The 26,363-nt window shown below is 50.7% G+C and overlaps 1 protein-coding gene across 8 annotated transcripts in view; it reads right to left on the minus strand.

The window, feature by feature from the left end:
- The window catches only part of NINL (ninein like), an 85,064-nt gene that overhangs the window by 7,291 nt on the left and 51,410 nt on the right, over window positions 1–26,363 (minus strand). For 6 of the 8 annotated variants that reach the window (XM_031656514.1, XM_031656516.1, XM_031656513.1 and 3 more), the window contains 8 exons: window positions 20,486–20,618; window positions 18,686–18,792; window positions 17,477–17,760; window positions 14,612–15,658; window positions 8,444–8,548; window positions 6,814–6,883; window positions 1,154–1,312; window positions 280–393 (listed from right to left, as the gene is read on the minus strand). In XM_031656514.1, the coding sequence (XP_031512374.1) occupies window positions 280–393; window positions 1,154–1,312; window positions 6,814–6,883; window positions 8,444–8,548; window positions 14,612–15,658; window positions 17,477–17,760; window positions 18,686–18,792; window positions 20,486–20,618 (2,019 nt within the window). Of the gene's footprint in view, window positions 1–279; window positions 465–1,153; window positions 1,313–6,813; window positions 6,884–8,443; window positions 8,549–14,611; window positions 15,659–17,476; window positions 17,761–18,685; window positions 18,793–20,485; window positions 20,619–26,363 lie in introns of those variants that run through there. The other 2 variants (XM_031656515.1, XM_031656520.1) reach the window with 2 other exon arrangements.

The following is a 26,363-nucleotide window of genomic DNA, read 5'->3' on the forward strand; positions in this document are numbered from 1 at the left end:
CTCCTCCATTCTGTGGAGGGCTCACCCAAAGGCATGGTGACCGCACTCCTTCCCTCGGGAGTAAACTGAGTCACCACTCTTCACGGGGCTTGCTCACAGTCAAACCAACTCTGCACTGGGAGCAGCTTTTTCCTGGGCCCAGTAAGCACCTGGACAGCTGTGTCCAGGCCAGCTCAACACCTCTGGGCTGGAGGAGGCCTGGCAACACCGTTGGCACTGTGGTGATGCTGCTCCCGGGTGGGACTGGACGCAGTGCCTCCAGCCACCACTCATACCCACCTGGCCTTGACTTTCTTCAAGGGCCTGGGTCAGCTCTGACTGTGACAGTTGCAGGCTCTGATATTCCTGATTCAGGCATTCAAGTTCAACTTTAAGTTTTTGGATTTGGTCACTCTGTTTTTAAAAAATCAATTGCACAAGTCAAGAAGTATCTGAAGAGTCTGGTATGTAATTCGTGCAGAAACCTCAGAAAATTACAGAAAAGAAAAAAAATTACAAAATTTAAATCCCCATGAACCCACCAACCAAGGCCGGCCCTGTATCCTGCAGCCAATCCCCGGCCCCTCCTCTACACACACGCATCCCCCTGGTGAGACAGTGTTGGGCGTGCTACGCACTGCAGGAAGCGCCTTCTCCTCACCACAGCGGGAGTGTTTCCCAGGGCATTAATTGTGATTTGAAAACATGCTTTTCAATGGCTGTGCTGTGATCCAGTGACTCCCTCAGCTTCTGTTGGTGACTCGGCTGATTTCATTTCTGCTTTGCTATTATAAACAGCACAGCAAGGAAAATGCTGCAGCTGCATCCTTCCACAAGGCTCTCGGGAACATCCCCATAGGAATCATGACATCAAGGCATGTGGACTTTCTTCAGCCTCTAAGTGTGTATTTTGCCAAACTGCCCTCGGGGAACTTTGCACCAATTCCCTCCTCTGTCAGCAGCATGTAAAGCTATTCTGCTATTTTCTTTAGATACTGGGATTTGCCAACACAGCACCGTCCACCTATTTCTCCAAGGCATGCTTGGGAAGTCCCTCACTTCCCTCCAGGCTCCTTAGCGCCTGTCCTGACCTGTTTGCAGCCGCCTCCGCACCCTGCGGCTCCCAGCCTCCAGCACAGCCCAGGTGGAGCTGCCGGCGGCTGAGGCCACCCACCTGCTGCTGCCCGCTGCATGCCACCTCCTCCAGGCTCTGTGTTAACAGCTGAATGGTCACACGATGCTCCTCACTTTGGGACTGGTGGGTAGAAGCCTCCTGTCCCAGTTGAAGAACCCTGTCATTGAGCTGGGATAATTGATCCTTGTAGTTCTGATTCTAGGGGGAACAAGTTTTTAAATACATAAGAAAAAAATGTTTTTAATTTTTATTTTATATATATATTTGCCTATCATTGGCTATATTTTTATTAAGTAGTTTTTTGCTTTGTTTTGTTTTTCAAGACAGGCCCTCGCTCTGTTGCCCCAGCTGGACTGCGGTGGCACATTCATGGTTCACTGCAGCTGTGACCTCCTAGGCTCAGGCGATCCTCCCACCTCAGCCTCCCAAGTAGCTGGGACCACACGCACACATCACCACTCCCACCTAGTTTTGTTTTTTGGTCAAGACAGGGTCCCTCTGTGTTTCCAAGGCTGGTCCTGAACTCCTAGCCTCAAGGAATCATCCCATCTCAGCCTCCCAAAGTGCTGGGATTACAGGTGTGGGCCACTGAGCCCAGCCCCACCTTGCCCCCTAAAATACTTTTAAGCCAGCAGCTCAATTCATATCATTGTAATTGCTCTCAACCAGGTACAACTTTGCTCCTGAGGAAATGTCTGGCAATGTCTCTAGGTATTTTTGGTGATCACAGCTGGAGATGGAGGAAGCTGCTGGCACCAACGGCATGGGGCACTTGACACCCTACAACGCAGATCAGCTGGCCCCAAACGTCACCAGTGCCGAGGACAGGAAGCCCTGCTCCGGCCCCTAGGAGAAACACACACACATCTAGGCCAACAGAGCGGAGTAGATGCCATGACCATCCAAACCACTGTTTGGAACACCTTTCACGTTTTTCTCATTTCCTCCACGATTATTTTAATATATTTAAAAACATATGGCAATTTTAACAAAAAAGCAACCTATTTAAACTTGAGGTATATGAATCCCTAAGTCTCCTCTCATCTCCGTCACTGAACATACAAGCGTAGCTCTTGGCAGGGTACATGGGTTCAACAAATGGTATGTTTTGCTTTTTCTCAATAGCATCCCCCATAGATAGTGGATTTCAGCACACGTTCAGCGGGTGAACCTGTGAGGGCACCGTGCAGTGAAACAGTGGCAGGAAAGCGGCCCTGCGGTCTGGACCACGGAGGCTCTGCTGTCTGCAGTCACCTGTCAGGAACATCTTCATGCAACCACATTTCTACTTGTTTTTTCCCACTGCAGCTCTTGGGGGTTCGGAGCGATGTCCTCTGACCCACTCTCAGCACAATCGACCACGTACACGTCACCTTCCCAGAGTGATGCCAACAACCACTGCCTTTGCTTTTATAGGTTTTACAGGCACATAAGAAAACTGGGACGTTGTTTCCATTTGGATTTACTCAAGATTAGGGAGTTCGGCCGGGCGCGGTGGCTCAAGCCTGTAATCCCAGCACTTTGGGAGGCTGAGATGGGTGGATCACAAGGTCAGGAGATCGAGACCATCCTGGCTAACACGGTGAAACCCCGTCTCTATTAAAAAATACAAAAAAACTAGCCGGGCGAGGTGGCAGGGCGCCTGTAATCCCAGCTACTCGGAGGCTGAGGCAGGAGAATGGTGTAAACCCGGGAGGCGGAGCTTGCAGTGAGCTGAGATCCGGCCACTGCACTCTAGCCTGGGTGACAGAGCGAGACTCCGTCTCCAAAAAAAAAAAAAAAAAAAAAAGATTAGGGAGTCCACGAATTTTTCTCATGCAATTCCTTGCAAATTAACCTCACCTCATCCCTTCCCTAGAACCTCGAGCCTGAAGTTAAGAGAAGCTTCCACCACAACATAAGCATGTGGCAGTTATGTCTGGTATAAAGCTCACGTGTTCTATTACATTTTATTGTGAAAATTAGAACTCTTTTAATACTGACACACATTCACCTTGCCCTCTAAAGACAGCCTTGATTTCATGAGTAGAAATGGAATCTTCCTTCAGTTCTTGAGATAAACACAAAGTGGATTTTCTTCTATTCACCTTTAACATTTAAACTCTTCATTTGGTGGCTGGGTGTGGTGGCTCATGCCTGTAATCCCAGTGCTTTGGGAGGCCGAAGTGGAAGGATCACCTGAGGTCAGGAGTTTGAGACCAGCCTGGCCAACATGGCGAAACCCCCATCTCCACCAAAAATACAAAAATTAGCCGGGCTTGGTAGCGCACACCTGTAATCCCAACTACTTGGGAGGTTGAGGCAGGAGAATCGGTTGAACCTGGGAGGCAGAGGTTGCAGTGAGCTGACATTACACCACTGCACTCCAGCCAGAGTGACAGAACAAGATTCCATCTCAAAACAAACACACACAAAAAAAACTCTTCATTTGGAAATAATTTCAGACTTGAACAGTTGCAAGACTAGAACATGACCACGGAAACCCACCTGCCTTCCATCCCGGCTCCTAGCCAACAACAGCCCCCAGAATCTGCTTTGCCCCGCTACACACACAGGTGCACACATGATGTCTTCCCTTCTCCACAGCTGCCTGCCTCCCGGGGACAGCAGCTGTCACACGGCTACTGTGCAGCTACTGCTTCAGGACAGTGGCTTCCATGTCCCCACACTTCATTTTGTCAACGAGCCTGGCAGCATCCTTCCGGGCACAGGATCAGCCGGGCCCTGTCCTGTTGTTTCAGCCTCCTCAAATGTGCAATGTCTCCTCAGCCTCTGTCTCTCATAACTTTGACAGTTTTTGACAAATACAGTTCCATCCCCTCCCATTTGGGGTTTGTCTGGTGCTTCCTTGTGACTCGGGTGACAAGTTCCTGGGCAGATACTGTGCAGGGAGCTGCATCAGGAGGCAGAGATGCTATCTGCTCCTGGTGGCGTTCATGCTGGCCACCTCTTAACTTCGAACTTGCACTCATCTGGCTCTCACTGCAGAAGCCAGCATGAGATGTCAGCAGTTGTCTCCTGGCCGTGTGTTAAAACAAATGACATCTGTGTCAAATATGTTCACTCTGCATCTGCTCCAGCCTTTAGGCCTAATTTCCAGTTTACAAGACAGACAAGTGACATATGACCAGAGTAGCCTACACTCTCAGAAAACAACTGGACAGATCCAGAACGTGGGATGGCCCATGGGACCACTACCTGGGCTCTTCCAAAAGCCAGTGTCATGGGGAAAAACAGGTCTTCCAGATCAAAACACCAGAGCGACCCTGCAGGGCATGTGTTGTCCAAAGAAGCCTCCAGCAGCTTCTCCCATCCCACGTCCTCTTCTGCAATGTGACCTGAACACTTACCCAGCAGAGAAGCCTCTCTGCAGCTCCAGGGACTCGGTGGGAATAACGTGGAGTGACTTCCGAGGAGGGCCTGGGAGCCGTGCCTCCCACCAGCTGCCCTGGAACACTAGCTCCCTGACACCCCCCATGACACTCTCTCCAGGTCCAGCCCCACGAGGAGAGGCCCCAGACAGACATGAGCAGAAGGGGTCCCCAGATGACTCTAGCCCTGGCCATTAGGTAACCCCAGCTGTCCAGCCTTCCCAGCTGAGGCTCCCGCATCACAGAGTAGGGACGGCTATGCAGGCTGTTTGTCTGAATGCCTGACCCACAGGTGCCATGAATGCACTCAAGTGGCTGGTTTATGCCAATAAGTTGATCTGACAGCTAAACACGGCTGAACAGAGGCACAGTTACACACAACGTGGCACCCCCAGCTGCATCCTACTGTCAGAAAACTTACTGTACAGGACACTTTTTAATAACTGGAGAAATGAGAATATGGTCTGAATACTGATGTGAGGTAACTACTGCTACAGCATTCCTTCAACGTGGCAAGGCAGGAGATGCACTTCCTTTTAAGAGATGCCTGTTGAAATATTGAGGAGTGGAGTATCATGACATTTGGAACTTATTTTCTATTTTTATTATTATTAGAGACAGGGTCTCACTCTGTCACTCAGGCTGGAGTGCAGTGGTATGATCTCCGCTCACTGTAGCCTCAACCTCCCAGGCTCAAGCCATCCTCCCACCTCAGCCTCCCCAGTAGCTGGGACTATATGTACATGCCAGCACACGCAGCTCATTTTTCTTTTTTTGTGTGGAGATGGGGTTTTGTCATGTTGCCCAGGCTGGTCTTGAACTCCTGGGCTCAAGTGATCTGCCCACCTTAGCCTCCCAAAATGCAGGGATTATAGGTATGAGGCACTGCACCCGGCCTACAACTTATCTTCAAATGGTTCAGAACACACACACACACACACACACGCACAAGTGAAATATATAGATATGAACAGAACTAAAGTGCACGCAGCAATGTTGATAACAGTTGCATTAATGTTGTGGTAGGTTGGTATATGGATGATCACTGTATATTGTTTCAACTTTCCTGTGTTTAAAGTTTTTCTTTTTTTTTTTTTTTTTTTTTTTATTATTTTTTTGAGGCGGAGTCTCGCTCTGTCGCCCCCAGGCTGGAGTGCAGTGGCGCGATCTCGGCTCACTGCAAGCTCCGCCTCCCGGGTTTACGCCATTCTCCTGCCTCAGCCTCCCGAGTAGCTGGGACTACAGGCGCCGCCACTACGCCCGGCTAATTTTCTGTATTTTTAGTAGAGACGGGGTTTCACTGTGTTAGCCAGGATGGTCTCGATCTCCTGACCTCGTGATCCGCCCGTCTCGGCCTCCCAAAGTGCTGGGATTACAGGCTTGAGCCACCGCGCCCGGCCTAAAGTTTTTCATGATAAAATTTTTGGGGTAAGCAGGGTACACTGGCTCACACCTGTAATCCCAGCAATTTGGGAGGCCGAGGCCGGCGGATAGCTTGAGGTCAGGAGTTCAAGACCACCCTGGCCAATGTGGTGAAACCCTGTCTCTACTAATAATATAAAAATTAGCCAGGCATGGTGGTACATGTCTGCAATCCCAGCTACCCAGGAGGCTGAGGCAGAAGAATTGCTTGAACCTGGGAGGTGGAGGTTGCAGTGAGCCAAGATCGCACCACTGTACTCTAGCCTGGGTGACAGAGTGATAATGAGTCTCGAAAAAACGAAAAACAAACAAACAAAAAAAACCCCAAACTTTAGGGAGTGTCCAGGCACAGTGTTTGACACCTATAACCCCAGCACTTTGGGAGGCCGAAGCTGGAGGACTGCTTGAGGCCAGGAGTTTCAGAGCAGCCTTGGCAACATAGTGAGACCCCGTCTCTACTAAAAATACAAAACATGAGCTCAGCATGCTGGCGTGCGGCTCCCCAGGCGGGTCATCTCCACAAGCAGCTGGGCCTCGGGCCAGTGCAGAGCCTCAGGCACTCACAACACAGACAGTGCCTGCCTGCCGGTGTCTGTGAGAAGCTGCTCACAGTTTCTAGATCAAAACACCAAAGGGACCCTGCAGGGGATGCCTGTGGTCCCAACTACTGCATGCCACATGATTCTGAACATCCTTGGGACCACCAGCAGATCTGACTGGGGCAGGGGTCTTCATAGCCACACTCAGTTCCTGACTTCGATGACACCTGGGGGCCGGTCAGCAACTCACTCTCAAGTCTTTTAGAAGAATGTTCTCCACTTCCTTTTGTAAGTTTAAAACGCTTTCAAAATAATAAAAAAAAAAAGAAGGGTGGCATGAGCTCCATGCCAGGCATCGATACATCACCTGTCTGGTGAGCACCTCCATCTCAGAGCAGGCCTTTTCCTTGTCTTTCTTTAAAACCTCAATTTCCTTCCTGTTGAAGAAGCACAATTAACAGTGATACCACTTGTGACCAACCAGTGCCTTCTTTCCTGGTCAGCACCCAAGGTAAGAGCAGCATGCGGGTTTGCAGCCACAGCACAGACGCCCACACCTGCCCCTGGCATTCTCCAGCCCCTCTTGGTCCCTGCTGTTGCCGCTGCTAATGATGATGACAATCCCGTCCTCCGTGGTTTATCCCAAACCATGAAGACTTTAGGAACGTGAAACTGTCAGATTACTAGAGAGCCTCTAACAATCTACACTGCCAGCATTGTAAGAATGCAAACCCCGCCTGACGTTCCTCAATCAAATACATGAATATTTCTTTTGTAAAACATGTAACAGTTCACACTCAGCAGAGTGAACAGAGACTGAAACAGCCTGGCATCTCCGGAGGCATGCCATCAGCGGGGTCCTGACAGACTCAGGAAACCCAGAGGAAAAACGGTTTCTAAAGGAAAACAAGCTTTGAGATTTCAGGAGTGCTGTCATGGAAGGGCAATCCTTGGGTACCGGCTTGGGACTCGCTACTTTAATCACCGCGGCAATTCTGTCATTTCAGAATTACTGCCTATGAGAGCCAAGCTCACCTTGAGATGCATACTTGGGGAAAAAAAGGTCAAACAGTTGTCCTTGGATATGGCTACAGTAGTGACAGCAGAAAGCCACTCTCTCCAGAACACACATTCTCTTCAGTCCCCGCCCTTCCCCAGCTGCACTGAGGGGACACTCCTGCGGTGTCCCCTGACTCTCGCTGATGAATGCCCCCTGCTCTGTCCCACTGACTCTCACTGACGGGCGCCTCCCTGCTCAGTCCCTCGACTCTCACTGATGGGTGCCCCCCGTCCGGTCCCCCAACTCTCACTGGTGGCCTCCCTGCCCTGTAACCCCTGACTCTCACTGGTGGGCACCCCCCTGCCCTGTCCCCTGACTGATTCTCACTAGTGGGTACCCCCTGCCCTGTCCCCCGACTCTCACTGGTGGGCACCCCCCTGCCCTGTCCCCTGACTCTCACTGGTGCCCCCACCCCCATCCTCTCTTGCCTCAGTGCTCAGGTTCCTGACCCTCCCCACACACGTCCCCTCCCCCAGCTCTTGTTCACTGAAATTGATAAACCAGCAATGACCCTCCGAGGAAGGCAGAGCTGAAACTGTTATCAGGAGAGGAGCCTAGGAGCACCTCTGACCCCTACAGACACTGTTGTGGCCTCCCCCAACCCCTAAGTGCGACGTGGAGCATCTCCGTGCGGTGAGCAGCGCCCGTGCTGGTGCTGGGGCTCTGCTCGCAGTCCCGACCATGCTGCGGGCGCCCTGCCCCACTTCCCACACCAAGGAGCTGGGGTGTTCAGGTGCCGCCCACACGAGGAAGGAGCCCAGAGCCTCCCACATCTGCCGAGTCCTTCAGAAGTTAACAAGGCTCACAGTTTAGGGTTTTCTGGAATGTAGGGCTAATCTGAGAACACTTCCCATGGTCTATATGGAGACTGCATAAGGTCACTCTATGGAGGGCAAAACGCACCCCCAGAAGGTCTGGGTGGGGGCGTGGCCCTTACCTCTGTGCATTGTGAGTGCTTTCTGCAGCTTCAAGCTCTTGCCGAACCCTTCCCAGGTCGTTTTTCAACAAAGCGTTTTCTTCGGAAAGTCTATGGAACTCCAGTCTGCGTTAAAATTGAGGAAAGACCGGTGAGCACCTGGGAAGCCACAGGCCGAGGTCGCGGAGACTGGCTCTGCAGCAGGGAGTCCTGAGAACTGTGCGTCGCCATCTCCCCGTCCCTGCAGGTGGCGCCAGACACCCTTCCTTTCCCTCTTCCTGTACCAGGTGTTAAGGTCTTGGATCTCCCATGAGCCAAGCCACAGAAAACCAAGCTCTCTTAGCTTCTAAACTGCCACGCTGTCAAGTCACAAATGCACTCAGAACCTTGGGTTTTGCTTATGCTGAGTTTATAGCTGACCTGCTCCTGCATCTGTGGCCTCTCACCAAACACATGTGTGTCCTGGGTGCCAGTGCTGGGTGTGAGTTCTCAGGTACTGCAGGGTACTCATCCCTGGCAGTGAACCCAGTGTGGAGCTAAGAAACACAGGAATCAGAAGGCCAAGATATACAGGAAACCTTTGCTAGGTGAATCTCAAAGTAGGAAAAGGCAGGGATAGACGGCCGCTACGGGAACCAAGTCTGCCTGGGGCCGTCTTTGTTCTCTGACAACTCAGAGAGTCCCTGCTTGGGTAATGCCATTGATTTGACAGAGGAAGATGGCAATTTACCAGTGAAGATCACTAATGGGAGCCAGGTGTGGCATCATGCATCTGTAATCCCAGCTACTGGGGAGGTTGAGGCAGGAGGACTGCTTGAGTCCAGGAGTTTGAGACCCTCCTGGGCAACACAGTGAGACCCTGTCTTTAAAAAAAAAAAAAAAAAAAAAAGATCACCAGTGAAGTAGCTTAAGACCCCTACTTGCAACCCAGAGAATGCATTCTTAATACTGACTGGTAAGGCTAACGTTTATTCCCCAAATAGGTCTCTATACGGTACTAGCTTCTTATTTTTTCAGTCTGAAAATACTGAAAGCCACATGATCTCACCATGTTCACTTCATGTATTTTTTTTTTCTTTGAGATGGGATCTCATTCTGTCACCCAGGCTGCAGTACAGTGGCACAATCATGGCTCACTGCAGTCTTGAACTCCTGGGCCCAGGAGCTGGGACTACGGTAGGCATGCGTCACCACACCTGGATAATTTTTGTTGTGGTTGAGATGGGGTCTCGATATGTTGCCCAGGCTGGTCTTGAATTCCTGGTGATCCTCTCACCTCAGCCTCCCAAAGTGCTGGGATCACAGATGTGAGCCACCATGCCTAGCCCGCTTTATGTATTATGCTTATAATAGTCAACATAAGTTCTTCTTCATATGCCTTCATTTTATCTCATGAGGAACTGAAGACAAAAGTAAATAGAAGTCACTGGAATTAAAAGCAGCAAAAGGTTTCAAGCAGGAGAGTTCTGTGTTTTTAAACTATCACTCTGGCTCCAGAATAGAGAACAAGTTGATGCAAAGCTGAAAGCTGAGGGGTGCCCCACCCCATCCCCTACACGACGGCCAAACAACTAGATCCTGCGCAAAGCTGATCGTAACCTCTGTGACTGTCCTCATGAAAAGAAAAGGTAACCTGCAACAAAATCCTGGAAGCTGAAACCAACGCGGTGAGCATTATGCAATACAAAGCTGTGGGGACCCTGCAACCAATGCCTATGTCAGCACTACTATCAGCAGAATGGAGAAGCTGCATTGTGGACACCTGCACCAGCCAGGGCCCTGCAAGGAGGTTCAGATGGTTCCAGATTAGCAGCCTTCCACTTCTCTGCAAAAGCAATAGCATCCCATATAAGGCTCTTCACATTCCCAGAGATTAACATCAAGCAAATATGAGCTCACAATCAAAGATCACCATAACATACATGGAGCAAAGCCACCCATAAAGGACAGCAGAAGCCAGAAGCCAGAATTCAATCCCCTAGAAACTGCAGGTATTGGAATTATTAGACACAAACTAAAAATAAGTGTTATGAAATGTTTACATAAATAAAAGATGGAAACAAACAATGAACAAGCAACAAGAAACTATTGACAATGATCAGATAGGACCAAACAGAATTTTTAGAAATGAACAAAAAGTCAGTGTCAAAATTAAAACTCATGGAATGGGTTAAATAGCAGATTACACAGAGCTGAAAGAAAGAGATACTGACCTGGAACACAGAGGTACGTAAAAAATATCCCAAATGTGATACAGACAGAAGACGGAAAATATAAAAGAGAGGTTGAGAAATAAAGTGAAATGCTGTAACATTCATGTATCTAATTGAAGAAAATAGTGGGAGGAGAGGCTATATATACACACACACACACACACACATATACACACACACATATATATATACACACACACACATATATACACACATACATATATATGCACACACATATATATATATATTTTTTGAGACAGAGTTTTGCTCTTGTTGCCCAGGCTGGAGTGCAGTGGCGCAATCTTGGCTCACCACAACCTCCGGAGAGGCAATATTTTAATAGTGATGGCTGAGAGGTTTTCATGAGATACCAATGCAATCCATACATTCAACAGATAAAATATTTCTTTTCTTTTTTTTTCTTTTGCTCTGCCACCCAGGCTGGAGTGCAGTGGTGCAATCGCAGCTCACTGCAGCTTCAACCTCCCAGCCTCAAGTGATCCTCCCATCTAGCCTCCCAAATAGCTGGGACCACAGGTGCGTGCCACAATGTGTGACTAATTTTTCTTAAGTTTCTGTAGAAACAGTCTCCTTATGTTGCCCAGACTGATCTTGAACTCCTGGGCTCCCAAAGTCCTGGGATTATAGGTGTGAACCACCGTGTCTGGCTGGGACAATATTTTCCAAGTAGAATGAACAAAAAGAAAACTACGCCTATACCCACAATACAACAATCCCATTTCTAGGTACGGCCTAACATAATGCTCCAAAAGACACATGCAAGAACGTTCAGTGCAGTTCCATTTGTGAGAGCCAAAAACTAGGAACTACCCAAATGCCCATCAACAGGAGAAAATAATAAACTGTGGCATGTGCATACAACAGAATACCATATAGCAATGCAAATGTATGAACTACAGCAACAACACAGACGAATCGCACAACCAGGTTGAGCCAAGAAAGTCAGACACAAAAGAGTACACGCTGCATGATTCCTCTCCGTAAAGTAAAAACACAAGCAAACTGAATCTATGCTGTTAAGAAGTGGTTACCCCTGGGGTCTCTGGTGAATTCCATCTCTTGTTCTGGGCGCTGGTAACACACATGTGTTCAATTTGTTGACAGTTCTCCTAATTGTACATATATATGCCTTTTCTTATGTGTATCACACTTTAATAAAAAGTTAAAAAGAGGCTGGACATGGTGGCTCACACCTGTAATCTCAAGGAGAATCCACTTTGGGAGGCTGAGGCCAGAGGATCGCTTGAGGCCAGGAGTTTGAGACCAGTCTGGGCAAAATAGTGAGACTCTATCTCTATAATAAATAAATAAATAAATAATAAATAAATAAATAAAGTAAAATAAACAAAAAGTGGCCAGGCGTGGTGGCTCAGGCCTTATGTAATTCCAGTACTTTGGGAGGATGAGGCAGGCAAATCACTTGAGGCCAGGAGTTCAAGACCAGCCTGGCCAACATGGTGAAACCCTGTCTGTAGTAAAAATACACACACACACACACACACACAAATCAGCTGGGCGTGGTGGTGGGCACCGGTAATCCCAGCTACTTGGGAGGCTGATGCAGGAGAATTGCTTGAACTCGGGAGGCAAAGGTTGCAGTGAGCTGAGATTGTACCACTGCACTCCAGCCTGGGCAACAGAGTGCGACTTCATCTCAAATAAATAAATTAATTAATTAAATTAAAATAAATAAATTTTAAAAAGTTAAAAAGAAAGAAATGCACAGCAAAGAAAAACCACTAAAGATAAAGGTCTCAGAAGTAGCCAGAGCACAAAAGTCAGATACCTACTGTGGATGGCACAATACTGGCCTCTAACGGAGACTATGTGACATTACACAGCAGGGGGAATGAAGGCTGCTCATTCTCTGACTGTGGATTACTCTGGATTCTCCATAGGAACCCAACGTAATCACCAGGGTCCTTAGAGGTAGAAAGTGGAGGCAGAAGAGTCAGGTTGGAGTGAGGTGATGTGAGGAGGACTCGGCCACCCAGGGCTGGCTTCCAGGATGGAACGATGCCTCAAGCCAAGGCCGCTGGAGAAGGCGAGGCAGGCAGCTCCCCTTGGGGCCTCTGGATGGCCCTGCAGCCCTGCCAGCACTTCACTCCTAGGCCAAGGAGACCCTTTCCTCTTCCAACCTCCAAAACTACAACATTGCACTTTTGTGCCTTGTTAAGCCACCAAGTCCGTGGAAGGAAGAGCAGACGGATCAAGGGCCATTCACGCAGCATCAGCAACCAGGTCTCTGACACTGAGAGAAGACATTCCAAGGGCAGAAAGGCGGCCCTTTAATGGCTAATCTAGATTTGTGTCCCTAAGAATACCGTCTTACAAAAATGAAGGAACATTTAAGACACTTTTCAGATAAGCAAAAACAGGAAATTTACTACAAACAGAGTTTCACTAAAGGAACTTCTTTTTTTCTGAGATGGAATCTCGCTCTGTCACCCAGGCTGGAGTGCAGTGGTGTGATCTTGGCTTACTGAAACCTCTGCCTCTCGGGTTCAAGCAATTCTCCTGCCTCAGCCTCCTGAGTAGCTGGAACTACAGGCGTGTGCCACCATGCCCAGCTAATTTTTGTATTTGTTTTTGGAGACAGAGTTTTGCTCTTGTTGTCCAGGCTGGAGTGCAGTGGCGCGATCTCGGCTCACTGCAACCTCCGCCTCCCAGGTTCAAGCGATTCTCCGGCCTCAACCTCCCAAGTAGCTGGGATTACAGGCGCATGCCACCACACTAATTTTTGTATTTTTAGTAGAGACGGGGTTTCACCACGTTGGCCAGGCTGGTCTCGAACTTCTGACCTCAGGTGATCCACCCACCTCAGCCTCCCAAAGTGCTGGGATTACAGGCGTGAACCACCACGCCCCAGCTGTTATGAGGTTTTAAATTCCTGATTCCTGGTGGTGCACGCCTATAATCCCAGCTACTCAGGAGGCTGAGGCAGGAGAATCGCTTGAACCCGGGAGGCAGAGGTTGCAGTGAGCTGAGATAGCGCCACTGCACTCCAGCCTGGGCCACAAAGTGAGGCTCTGTCTAAAAAATACAAAAAACAAGAAAACCTCATAACGAAGCCCAGGAGCTGATGGCTTCACTGGTGAATTCTACCACTTAGAGAAGAACTTCTACCACCTCTTCTCAAACTCTTCCAAGAACTGAGCAGAAGGGAACACTTCCAAACTCATTCTATGAGGCATTACTTGATACCAAAGCCAGGCAAGGACACTACAGACCAAAAAAGAAAACTGCAGACCAATCCCTTATGATGCAAAAATTGATGCTAAAATCCTCAACAAAATACTAGCAAAAAGTTATTGTTTAATGGGCATACAGCTTCTGCTGGGAACAATGAAAAAGCTTTGGAAGCGAGGGCTGTGCGCAGTGGCTCACGCCTGTAATCCCAGCACTTTGTGAGGCCAAGGCGGGCTGATCACCTTTGAGGCCAGCCTGGCTAACTAACATGGTGAAACCCCCTCTCTACTACAAGCACAAAAATAGGCCAGGCTTGGTGGCAGGCGCCTGTAATCCCAGCTACTTGGGAGGCTGAAGCACAGGAATATCTTGAACCCAGGAAGCGGAGGTTGCAGTGAGCCGAGATTGGGCCACTGCACTCCAGCACCAGCAACAATGCAAGACTCCACTGTTTAAAAAAAAAAAAAAAAAAAGCAGCAGGAACTTCCTAACACCAAAGGCGGGACACCAGGGCAGTCAGAGCTGCCCCAAAAGGCTGTCCTGCCCTCTCTCTGCCCAATCATAGAGCACCAGATGACCGTGGGATTCCGGAACGGGGCTGGGCTCACAACTCGTACTCAGGCTGAAGGGCTACACAGCCCCCATCAGGGGCTGCGAGCTTGTCGGCAGAAAGGGCCATGCAGCACCATTAGCAACAGGGGTCAGTGGGTTAGTTGTGCTTTTTTGGTTTTAAGTTCTTAGTTTTAAGAACAAGTAGAAGCCAAACCTGTCATTCTCTCTCAAATCTACATGTTTCTCCAGAGCCCGGACAACGTCTTCCAGATGTAGAAGTTTGGTTTCCATGTCATCCTTCTCTCTCTCCAGCGCTGTTTTGGTCTCTCCCTCTTCCGGGGCGGCAAGCTGCTCCTGCCTGGAAGCCCGTGGGTCCGAGAGCTGGAAGTGGGATGGCAAGGACCCTCTCCTGGCGACCTCCACGCCGTGCTCCTGGCACGCAGACTCCAGGGCGCCCTCGGCCCGGGCCTGCTCTTCCGAGGCCTGCCCCTGGGTGCCCCTGCTCCAGCTTCGCGCTCGCTCTTCCTGAATGGCCTGTGGCTTCTCAGCCTGTCCCCTGCACGAAGCGGCCGGGCTCAGGGGTGACTCCCACATCCGTGGCTGGGTTTGCGAGGCGTCCCCCTCTGTTCCCAGCAGAGGCAGCTCCCGGGGTCCAGGCTGCTTCAGCCCCACGGGCACACCGAAAAGCTCTGGCTCCTCTGGGACAGTCCCCCCATCCACCCCACAGGGCTGTACATGTGACCACCTCTCTGAAGGCCCGTGGGATGCCGGGGCAGGGGCGGGGGCGGGGGCCGGGCTCTTCGTGGCTTCTGTGTCCTGGGCTTGCCTGCAGCGAGACCCGGCTCCTGCCGCCTCCTCTGACTCTCCGCCATCGCCTGGGGTCAGCCAGGCCAGTGGCCGCTCCCCATAGCCCGGGCTCAGTGGCAGGAGGCCACGTGCCCCCTCTCGGCCACTTCCTGCCACCAGCCCTTCTTTTGGCAGGGCCCCCAGCATCTCTGCTTCCCGGGAGAGCCCGTCCACTCGTTTCCCACCGGCAAGCTCCAACTCCTCCTCGAGGGCCAACGATGCGCACATCTGGGCGCCCTTCTCGCTCGCACACTCCAAGTTCAGTGCACTCTCTAAGTTCAGCTGCTCCGACCTCCGGCTTCCGCGTGGCAGGGGTCCCTGCAGCGGCTCCTCCAGCTCCAAGGTCAGGTCTCTGCGAGCGGGCAGGGCTCTCAGCCCCAACAGCTCTCCGCTCAGCTCCGCGTGGGCCTCTCTCCTGCAGAAATAGAATCCTCACACACCACAGCCCTGCCTCCCCCAGCCCCTCTCTCGGGTTTGAAAAGTCTGCCCAGCTGTTTCAATGGCTGCGACCTCTTCCCTCTGTGGCTGGCTTTCTTTATCCCTCCTCGCCTCCCTCAGCCCCAGGTTCAACCTATACCCTGGGCCCTACTTAAGAGTCCACAAGAGGATCTGCCCCACGGGGCGAGGTTCTGCACGCGGAAGCCCAAGCACGAACCCTTTCCATGTGGAGTGTTCATATGGAAGATGGCCGCCACCAAGCAGGACCCGGTTGCAGCCCCTCGGCCATGCAGGTCGCGTTCTAAGCCCTCACAAGCTCCCAACTGGACAGGGCAAACATAGGACATGGCCCACACTGCAGTGGGTTCTACAGGATCGCTCTGGAGACCCAGAGCCAAAACTGTCCCCTAAATCCCCAAAGCTGCTGGACCTTGGGACCTCTGGCGGCCCGCAGGAGAGTCCAGTGGAAGTGAAGTGAGGGCCTGCAAGACTACAGCACCAGGAGGGGTATGTGGTCCATGCCTGGCCAGGGCAGGGGAGCAAGGAAGTAGTCAGAAGGGGCTCCACCTCCAAGCATTGGCAGATTGGGAGTCCTGCAGAGTGGGGACAGCAGCTCCCCAGGAGCAGGCTGCCAGAGACAATGGCCTGGATGCTGAGAGGAGGGGGGCTGCTCGTGCCTGCCCCTCTGTCCCCATTGGGGTCAGCAGGGACTCTGACCGAGTCTCTTACCACACGCTCTTGGCTTTAAGGGGAAATAGCTGAAAGCCTGGGGAGGCACAGGATGGAAAGATGACTTTTTTTTTTTTTTTTTGAGACAAGAGTCTCACTTTGTGGCCCAGGCTGGAGTGCAATGGCGAGATCTCAGCTCACTGCAACCTCTGCCTCCCAAATTCAAGTGATTCTCCTGCTTCAGCCTCCCGAGTAGCTGAGATTACAGGTGCCTGCTACCATGCTCAGCTAATTTTTTGTGTTTTTAGTAGAGACAGGGTTTCACCATGTTGGCCAGGCTGGTCTCAAACTCCTGAGCTCAAGCGATTTACCCGCTTTGGCCTCCCAAAGTGCTAGGATTACAGGTGTGAGCCCCTGTGTCCGGCCGGAAAGATGACTTTCTATCTGTCAGGCTGGGGGTGGCCCGGTCAGTGTGGTGGGAGGGCCCATCCTCTTTTAAGCCGGGGCCAGTGCTCTCCACAGGACAGTGGGTGCCAGCTGAGCAGCAGCCTGTGTGCTATGACCAGGCACTTCCTCTCCTACCTCACATGCTTCCTCTCCTACCTCACATGCCCCCAACAAGAACAGACGCGGTCACTTCACATGTAGCCCACACCAGAACACACAAAACACCAGTGCAGGCTTTCTGTAAGCCTTCTCTCTCGCTTGCACACCTGAGCCTTTTTGGGACTCTCACTAACCCCAGCTGGCCATCTTTCCCATTGTTCAGGGCTTCAGGCCTTTTCCCATTTCCCCACATGCTACCCTGCCTGGCCCTGGAGAAGTGGGCAGCTCTGAGCAAGGGAGGTGATGCTCCTGCCAGGCACGGCTGAGGCAGAGGGTACAGAGCACTGGGCTGTTTCTACACAGTGAACGGCTTCACGGCCCATGCTCCAATGTATATTTTAAATTTAGAGCCAGAATCCTTGTGCCAGGACCCGTTCTTTTGGCACTCACCCATCTGCCCAGAGGAAAACCACCCAGTCAGGAGGCACAGCAATTCTGAGTTGTTTCCTAAGTCTAATTTCAACTTTTGGTTCTTGGCAAGAAACCCCAGACTTGAAATCTCGAAAGAAGCCAGCCGGACCTGATCTGCCGCAGGTGGCTCTGATGCCGCAGGGCCAGGCCACACAGTGCCTGGGTGCAGCAGGGCGCCAGGCCCATCCGCTCAGGCTCGGGGTCGTGGGCTGTGTCCTGCAGCTGCTCCTGCAGGCCCCAGATGACCTCCTGAGACTTCTTGTGGAGCTCCTCCAGGTCAGCCTTCTGACCCTCCAGCACGCTGACCTCACGCCTGCGAGCCTGCTCCATGTCCTTCCTCTCCTTCTCAAAGTTCCTTTTCAGTGCCGCAATTTCCCTTTCGTAGTGATTTACCTAAAACGAGAAACAGGAGCCCCATGGACCAGGAGGCCCTAAAAATGATCTGGCTGCTGACACAACACAGAAACACGAAGCCGCCTGGCACAATGTGCAAAGACCGGCATCCTGGCCCGCTGAGGTGCCAGGGTGTGCTGAAGGGGACAGTGACATGAATGCTGGTGGTGCTCCCCAGGGCCTAGTGAGGTGCGAGTCACCTATTCCCCCTGAGGCAGGGCGGCAGGCAGGGACAGGAAGCTCAGGGCTCACTAGAGTATCCGGCCGAGCACTGCAAGGGACGCAGAGGGTGACTCTGAACAGTGTGGAGACCCTCGGTGGAAGGAATACCATCCAACCATGGGTGGGCAGGGCTCATCGGAGCTTCCAGTTAATCCTTCAGGGATCCCCAGGGCATGGCCGCAGGCAGCTCCACCTAGCTGCCACTCAGACGGAGGAACTGGACACATGACAAGTCGTGGACACTGTCCCTCAAAAGCCACCACAGTCTAGGAACAGAACAGGGCTAAGTTCATCCTGACGGCTTCATCCAGGATGGCCCTGGCCTCAAAGCCACTGAGCTACCTAGGGGGCAAATGCCAGGTCGCTCAGGCTGGGAGCACAGCCAGTAACTGATTCCCACCCGCAGACCGGCAAGGAGGGCTGGCCACGGCGCTGCCTCAAGTGTCCCCTCGTGACACTCCAGAGCATCACACCATTCCCTTCCCATCAGTTATCCTATGTCCTGTGTCCTTCCAAAGAGGGTTCGGGCAGCATGTCAGTTTTATTTGCATTTCCCTACAAACTTACCTCCTGACAGGGGCTCACAATGAGACAAAGGATTCCGGGGCAGACACACGTGGAAATGTCAGTGTGGCCAAGTAAAGCTGCCCGACACACAGCAGCTGCTCCCAAGGGCCCCACAGCCCCACAGCCCCACGCTCACCTTGGTCTCCAGCTGGGTCCTGAGGTCTTGGTAATGCTCCTTCACCTGCTCCATCATCAGCTCCGTTTCTATACTCACTGGAACAGAATTACCCAGGAATGAAATGCCTGCAAACAAGAGGACACTTCCGTTTGTCACACTGAGGATGCCACGGGGGCCCCTTCTAAACCTTCCAATCTGATATTTGGGCAGCATCCATGAGGGGCAGGCGGTGCTAGCCGTTGAGGATGACACTGCGTCCTGAAAGTCAGCACTCCTCAGTACGCAGCATTCCGTTATTTACCACAACACTCAGAGATGAGAATAGGTAGCTCCCCACATCATTCACAGGAGCCCCTTCAGTCTCTAAAATACGCTGCGCTGTGGTACATTTACTGCACCCTAAATCCTGTTTGCTGAAGATGTCAGGGTCACGGAGGAAATGGAAGGATGGAGTGGGCTATGGCACAGCAGATCCCCGGTGGTGCAGAGCTTTAGATGATGTGCAGATGACCAGAGCGCTGTGCACAGAGATTATCTATCTATTTAGATAACCTTTTCTTGGTGGTCCTATGTTATTATTTAATCACACAAAAATGATGCCAGGTTCTGAGAGGCAAGTCTGGCACACTAACCCCTGCTGGAATTAGCGCTCTGAGGCTGATGGGCAGGGAGGTGTGATGGCCAGCGGCGTCCAGGTGGGACATCAATGGGGCTACGGACCCACAGTCACCACCCTGGGTGCAGGCAATCCTGGATATGTGTTTCCGGGATGGGTGGCCGGCAGGGTCTTGCTCCTCCCTGCAGCTTCCTGAGAGTCTGCCAGCTGTCGGGGCTGCGCCTTGGGAGCCTGACTCCAATCCAGGAGCCAGCAAGGGAGGGGGTGCCTTAGGGGTCCCAGGAGGTCGGTCTCACATGCACAATAGCCCCCACTAGGCTCCCCTAGGAGGTTCCCATATTGCCCATTTTTAAAATTTTATTGAGTAAACAGTTTCAGGGCAAAAGGAGAACTCTGAAGTTCTCCCAGGGTTACAGATGGCAGCAAAATCTTCTCTGAGGGGCTGAGGTTGCCATGACGGGGGAGCGAGGGAAGCAGCTGGGACTGCTGGGTCCCCATGGGCTCCTGTCATAGCAGTGGACACGGAGCCACGTGCACTGAATGCTGCTATTGGGTGGGCAGAGGCCACCCCATCCTCCAAAAGGAGCACTGCAGACCTCAAGGGCGGCTGCAGCACCTGGACCCCCATTCTCTCTGCAGAGGAGCCAGAGACACTTCGATGTGGGTTCTGGGGCCTCTGGGTCTGTGGAGTTTGTCCCAATCCCATTGGCTGGGAGCACAGGGGCACTCGGTCAGGTAGGGCCGCTCCCCTTGGTGCCTGGTGCCTCCCTGCCTCGCTCAGACTTGGGGGGTGGCGCCAGCTACCACATCACACAGAAGCAGCAAGGGCAAGCCTGACAGCCTCCGTCTGAATAGGCCTGAGTACTGGGAGGCCCCAGCACATTCACCGGGATTTAGCTCTTCAGTCTCAGCAAATACCGTGTCACTGAAACAGCTCTCAGATGTGGGAAGAGCTTGGACCAGACCTGGGGCTGCCCAACCTCAGCCTCCCTTCCTCCTCCCTCTCCAGGTGACCTTCCGTGTTGCAAGGTCACCCTGTGGCATCACTGGATCCTCCCTGGAAAGAACCTGCAGAGCAGACCACCTCCCTTCAGGTCACAGCAACATCATCATCTTCATCATCTCCACTCTCCTTTCCTGGCTCTGGGCCTTGGTGTCAACAGCAGGCCTTGGGTCACCCCCTTCCAGGGACGCACTCCTACCTGCTGGGCCAAGTCCAGAGAGCTGCCGTCTGCACCCACCCGGGCTCCATGAGGGGCTGTGCTGGTTCTTGGGCAGCCGCGCCCACAGGCCTTCCAGCTCAGCTTGCAGCTCATCATTGCGGTCCTGCAGGTCCTGCGGGGACAGAGCCAGACACCTCCTCTAGCAGCTGCAGCTATTCAGCCCAGTGAGATGGCTGAGCTGGCCTCCAGGAGGGTCCCCTGCAGGTGAGGTGCACTGTGAGGTGACAGCCTGTTGCTTCCCAGCTTCCAGCAGGAAACCATCTGGATTTTAAGTTGCTAACGACATGGTGAGACAAGCCAAAACAAAGGTCCTTTCTTGACTTTCTCTGCCCTACATCACTTTTAAAAACTTCTATTTTTTACTTTATTTATTTAGAGACAGAATCTTGCTCTGTTCCTCAGGCTGGAGTGCACTGGTGCAATCTCAGCTCACTTCAGCCTCCTCCTACCAGGTTCAAGTGATTCTCCTGCCTCAGCCTCCCAAGTAGCTGGGATTACAGGTGTGCGCCACTACGCCTGGTTAATTAATTTATTTATTTTTGTGTTTTTAGTAGAGATAGGGTTTCACCATGTTGGTCAGGTTGGTCTCAAACTCCTGGTCTCAAGCGATATGCCCGCCTCAGCCTCCCAAAGTGCTGGGATTACAGGCGTAAGCCACCATGCCCGGCCCTTACATCACTTTCTATCACTGGATATATGGGAGGTACCCAAAGAAAAAAGCAAGGCGGCTACTGGGGAGAAATGTAGAAAATGCAGAGTACGGCTGGGCATGGTGGCTCACATCTATAATCCCAGCACTTTGGGAGGCTGAGGTCGGCAGATCACGAGGTCAAGAGATCGAGACCATCCTGGCCAACATGGCGAAACCCCGATCTCTACTAAAAATACAAAAATTAGCCAGGCGTGGTGGCGGGTGCCTGTAGTCCCAGCTACTCGGGAGGCTGAGTCAGGAGAATTGCTTTAACCCGGGAGGCATAGGTTGCAGTGAGCCGAGATCGTGCCACTGCACTCTAGCCTGGTGACAGAGCGAGACTCTGTCTCAAAAAAAAGAGAAAAGAAAATGCAGAGTATTGTCACCACCAGAAGCTACAGTCTTTGTTGGAGCCACAGTGGTGCTGCAGTGTGCATGTTGCATGTCAGGCAGTGCCCTGAGTAAGGGTAGGATTCCTTCCTCAGTGGCTGCTGAATTTGCAAAGGGTTCTGCAGCTTTAACCACCAAAGAAGAAACCATTTGCTTCAGATCATATGCCACAAAGCAGAGAAGAACATGTCAGAAAGAAAGGATGATGTTGTCAAGCAGACACTGGAGCAAGTGGAGGCCGCGTGGGCGACGGGAAGGCTAGGACACCGTGGCAGCGTGATGCTAAATCCAGGGAAAATTCTGATGAAGGCAGGATATTTGCACGGTCTTAGAGTGTCTCTCGCTGACTATGTATTATTAACAGTTGCAGAAAAAATGGTGATTACAGAGCAGAGAAACCAGGTGACACCTAGGTTGAGAGATCAGAAGCAACACCAGCGAGCGGGGCATGTCACCACCCACGTGCTGTGCCAGTCGAAGACGCACAGCCTCAGGGCTGTGAACAGGAAACATCAGAAACGCACAAAACGAGAACGTTGCTATGAAAAAGCGAGGAGGACAACATTCTTCAAAAATATCAATGTCATAGAGACAAAGAAAGGAAATGAGTCAGAGTAAAGGACATTAAAGAAACCACCTGGCCCTGGGTGGACGCACTGAGGGAAGTGGAACGCGGCCAGCAGGTAATATGTTGCTTCGATGGCAGTTCATGAAGCTAGCAAGCATGCCTCAGTCATGGAGAAAATATTCAGTCGGGTGTTGGAAAACTTACTCTTCAGGAAATAAAAGCCCTCACTTGTGGCTTTTACAAATTTCTGTGGTTTAAAGCCTGTGTCAATTTGAAGCCTACCAAAGGCTTAATAAGCAACCTGTAAATCCTTGAACTCTGCATGATCATCTGTAGCAGCAGGAAGCTGCACAGCACTGCCAGCAGAACAGGAGGAAGCGTTTCTTTCTTTTTTTTTTTTTTTGAGATGGAGTCCTGCTCTGTCGCCCAGGCTGGAGTGCAGTGGCACGATCTTGGCTCACTGCAAGCTCCGTCTCCCGGGTTCAAGCCATTCTCCTGCCTCAGCCTCCCGAGTAGCTGGGACTACAGGCGCCCACCACCACGCCCGGCTAGTTTTTGTATTTTTAGTAGAGACGGGGTTTCACCGTGTTAGCCAGGCTGGTCTCGATCTCCTGACCTCGTGATCCACCCGCCTCAGCCTCCCAAAGTGCTGGGATTACAGGCGTGAGCCACCGCACCCGGCAGAGGAAGCGTTTCTTAGGAAGTGCACACAAGCACTGGGCCGTGAAGGGTCAGGATGTGCGTATCTGACCCTCGGATGCTAAATCATGATGTTTAGTATCTTTACGGGTACTTATACACTTTTTTCTTATTAGGTAATGTATTCATATTTGGAGAGAGTTTTCATATATTCTGGATCCAAGTCTTTTATCAGATAAATACATAATTCACAAACATTTACTCCCATTTGTGTCTTTTGATCAATGGGTCTTTTTATTAAATCAAACATTATTATTGTAAAAATCTATTATCAACTAGGCTTTAGAAGGTATAGTAAATAAAACTTGGATGTCGTGAAGATCACAGTGTTTTCTCCTTTTCTCAGTGGATTCTCCAGTGTTTTGTCCAGGGCCAGGTGCTGCCTTCAGGTGTCCTGTTCCTTTAACGTCCTTGACTCTGAAACATTCCCACAGCCTTTCTTTGTCTTTTATGACATTGATAATTTTGAAGAACACTGTTCTTCCTGCCTATTTTTCATAGAAATGGTCTCATGTTGGGGTTTGCTGATGTTTCCTTTGGATTACTTGAGGCTGTGGTTCAGAAATAACGATGTCTACCTGTTCACACCCACACCAACAAGCCAGTGAGCAGGTATGCGAAGGCAGAGCCAACGGGGTGAAGTGTGAACAGGTGCATGTGGGTAAAAGGTACACAGACAGGTGTTCTGTGCACTAGTTTTGTTTGTAACTATGAAAGTTTGAAATTGTTTTCATATAAAAAGTTTTTAAATGTTCTAAATGTTAGTTTGAAACAGACAAAAAATATCCAAAAAAAGGAAAGGGGAAATAGCTGAATAAATAGGTTAGCATTTAAATATAAAATATCTCTGCTGTTTCAAAAAATAAAATTGAAAGAACCCCAGATGAAAAGAATAGCATGTCTTTAAGTAACAGAATCACATTAAAGAAAGAAGAGTTTTACATTTGAAAAATCCAGGGCACTAAAGGAACCTATTAATGGCAGGTTATCTCTAGGTTCTGAGTCTGCTCCAGCAGCTACAAGAGGAGGAAGCCGGCAGCCCACATGCAGCTGCAGTCCTAGCAGCGCACTGTCTAGACCCCATCCGCACGGCAGGCCCCACCCACCCCACACACACCAGTTGAGGCAGAGGGAAGGTGATGCCGCTCACCACACGCAGGATTCTCAAAAGGAGAATGAGACGTGCAGGGAATGATGGCAGGGTGCCCAGATGGAGGCAAACCACAGACAGGAAGGGGGAAGCACAGCCACTGAGAACGCAAGCTCGGGCTCACCTCGATCCTCTGGGGTTGCAAAGCAACGTGTGGCAGGACAAAGTCAGGGTCACTTTACATGGGAGGGAGATCATTCACAGTGAATCGAGAACAGACCCTTAAAATCGAACAACAATGCTTTATCTGGTTCCCTGACTATAGGGCAGCCCATGACTTACCAGCTTCACAGACATATTTTCTCCATAATACCTGCTCAAATTTCAAATTTCACATCGATTGCTCACTTAACAATGACCATCACAGTATCCCCAGAAACAATCACAGATTTTCGGCATGGGGTGATGTGGCCTTAAGATTCACACATGGAAAGAATGAGCTGTAACTAAAACCAGTTGTGCTGTGGCATCACCACCCAAGGTAACTACAGATTATCCACCGGGTAAAATTAAGTCAGTTTCAGATCATCACCTGTTCATATAGTTATAAACTATGGTTGCCCAACTTGAAAATTTTTATTAAAATTATTATGAAAGCTAACTTGCAGGAGAAATGAATGAGTGAACAGTAAGCAAGCTCTACTGATACCTTCAGATATTTTTCTCATTTTTGCTGGGTGGGGGGAGCGGATTATACAGGGTCTTAAATGGCTGTTATTTGTGGATGCAGGTGACTTATCTCTGTTCACCTGGCAATGCCGCCTGGAGAGAATTCCATGCCTAAAATCATCCGCTTCCATGTTATTTTCAAGCCTATACAGGGTTCTGTTAGAACAACAGTCATAACACGCCCAGCCATTCCTGATGCTGAGCGCTTGGCTGGGTTCAGTGCCTACTGTTACAACTTGTTTGGACCTAACCCTCTGTATGCCAGGATGTAAGAGGGGCAGCTGGGTCAACGACTGGGGTTTTGACAGTGAAAAAAATGTTTCTGTGAAAGTTTTGCATAAATTAACTTTTGGTAAATTAAAACCTAACAAGGAGTTGCCTATGAAAGAACCATGTGGTGAATGACTAGAGATAAAGTAACTTTTCTGTATTGTTAATGATCAACCCAACTCAACTCTAGTTTGTTTTCTTCTACACAAAATTTTCTTCAAGAGGATAGGTCCTGTGGGGTGAGACCCACGGGGAGCTGGCTGGGCCAGCCATCGGCTCATCTGCGAGGTGGCCTTCAAGGCACTGGAACCAGGCTTTCCTCACAGAACCATTCTTGCAGATCTAGGGAAACACCTGAGCTTTAAAACATTCCACGGTCTCTGCATGCTCAGGTGAGCAGGGAGGGAAAGAAATGGGGGCTTTGGAATGCCCCAGAACCTGGCAGCTTGCATTCAAAATGTGCCAAGGAGGGTGGTGGTCCAACTGCAGGCTCTGAACCTGAACAATCAGTCACTCTGTGTCCGAAAGAACCAGAAACACAGGCTGTGAGGGTGGACGTCCAGGCCTCCCAGCAGCCCACATGTGGCCCAGCGGGGCAGATGAATGTGTGGCACGTTGAGGTGTGAAGTGACTTCTTTGCGCTCATTCTCTTTTTTTGTGGGGGGAAGGAGTTGCTCTGTCGCCCAGGCTGGAGTGCAGTGGCGCGATCTTGGCTCACTGCAATCTCCGCCTCTTGGGTTCAAGTAATTCTCCTGCCTCAGCCTCCTGAGTAGCTGGGACTACAGGCATACACCACCACACCTAGCTAATTTTTGTATTTTTAGTAGAGATGGGGTTTCACCATCTTGGCCAGGCTGGTCTTGAACTCCTGACCTTGTGAGCCACCGCTTCCGGCCTCCTTGCGCTCATTCTCTTTCGGGGCACATGGCAGTTCCAGATGCTCTGTGTCATGTGATATCACGAGGGACTGACGCAGCAGCAGGTTTGAGCATCCCGTCCTCTGTTGGGCTGGCCAGTGAGGAGGCTGGCAAGAATGCAACACCACAGCACATGCCTGGCTAGTTTGTCTTTCTTTTGGAAAACAGCTATGTTCCCCAAAATAGGCTATTTATGCTAACCTATTATTACATTATTATTCTTAAATAAATTAATAAATTTAAAAAATTTCCACTTTAATTTTTACCATGGTAAATATTAAATTTAATCCACATAACCTACTTCAACAAAAGCTCTTTGGGGTCCTTGAGAACATTAAGGGTGTACGCGGGTCCTCCTGGGTTTAAGATTCATTCACCGCGTCCACTGCGCCCTGCACTCCTGTGTCTCCAACTGACAAACGGACACGCGTGGCAGGTTTGGCCCAGGAAAGCTAAAGATGAACAACAGAAGACGACAATGCCCTGCATGGTGCCTGGACACA

This window comes from Papio anubis, chromosome 16 (assembly GCF_008728515.1).
Source record: "Papio anubis isolate 15944 chromosome 16, Panubis1.0, whole genome shotgun sequence".
Taxonomy (NCBI): Eukaryota; Metazoa; Chordata; class Mammalia; order Primates; family Cercopithecidae; genus Papio; species Papio anubis.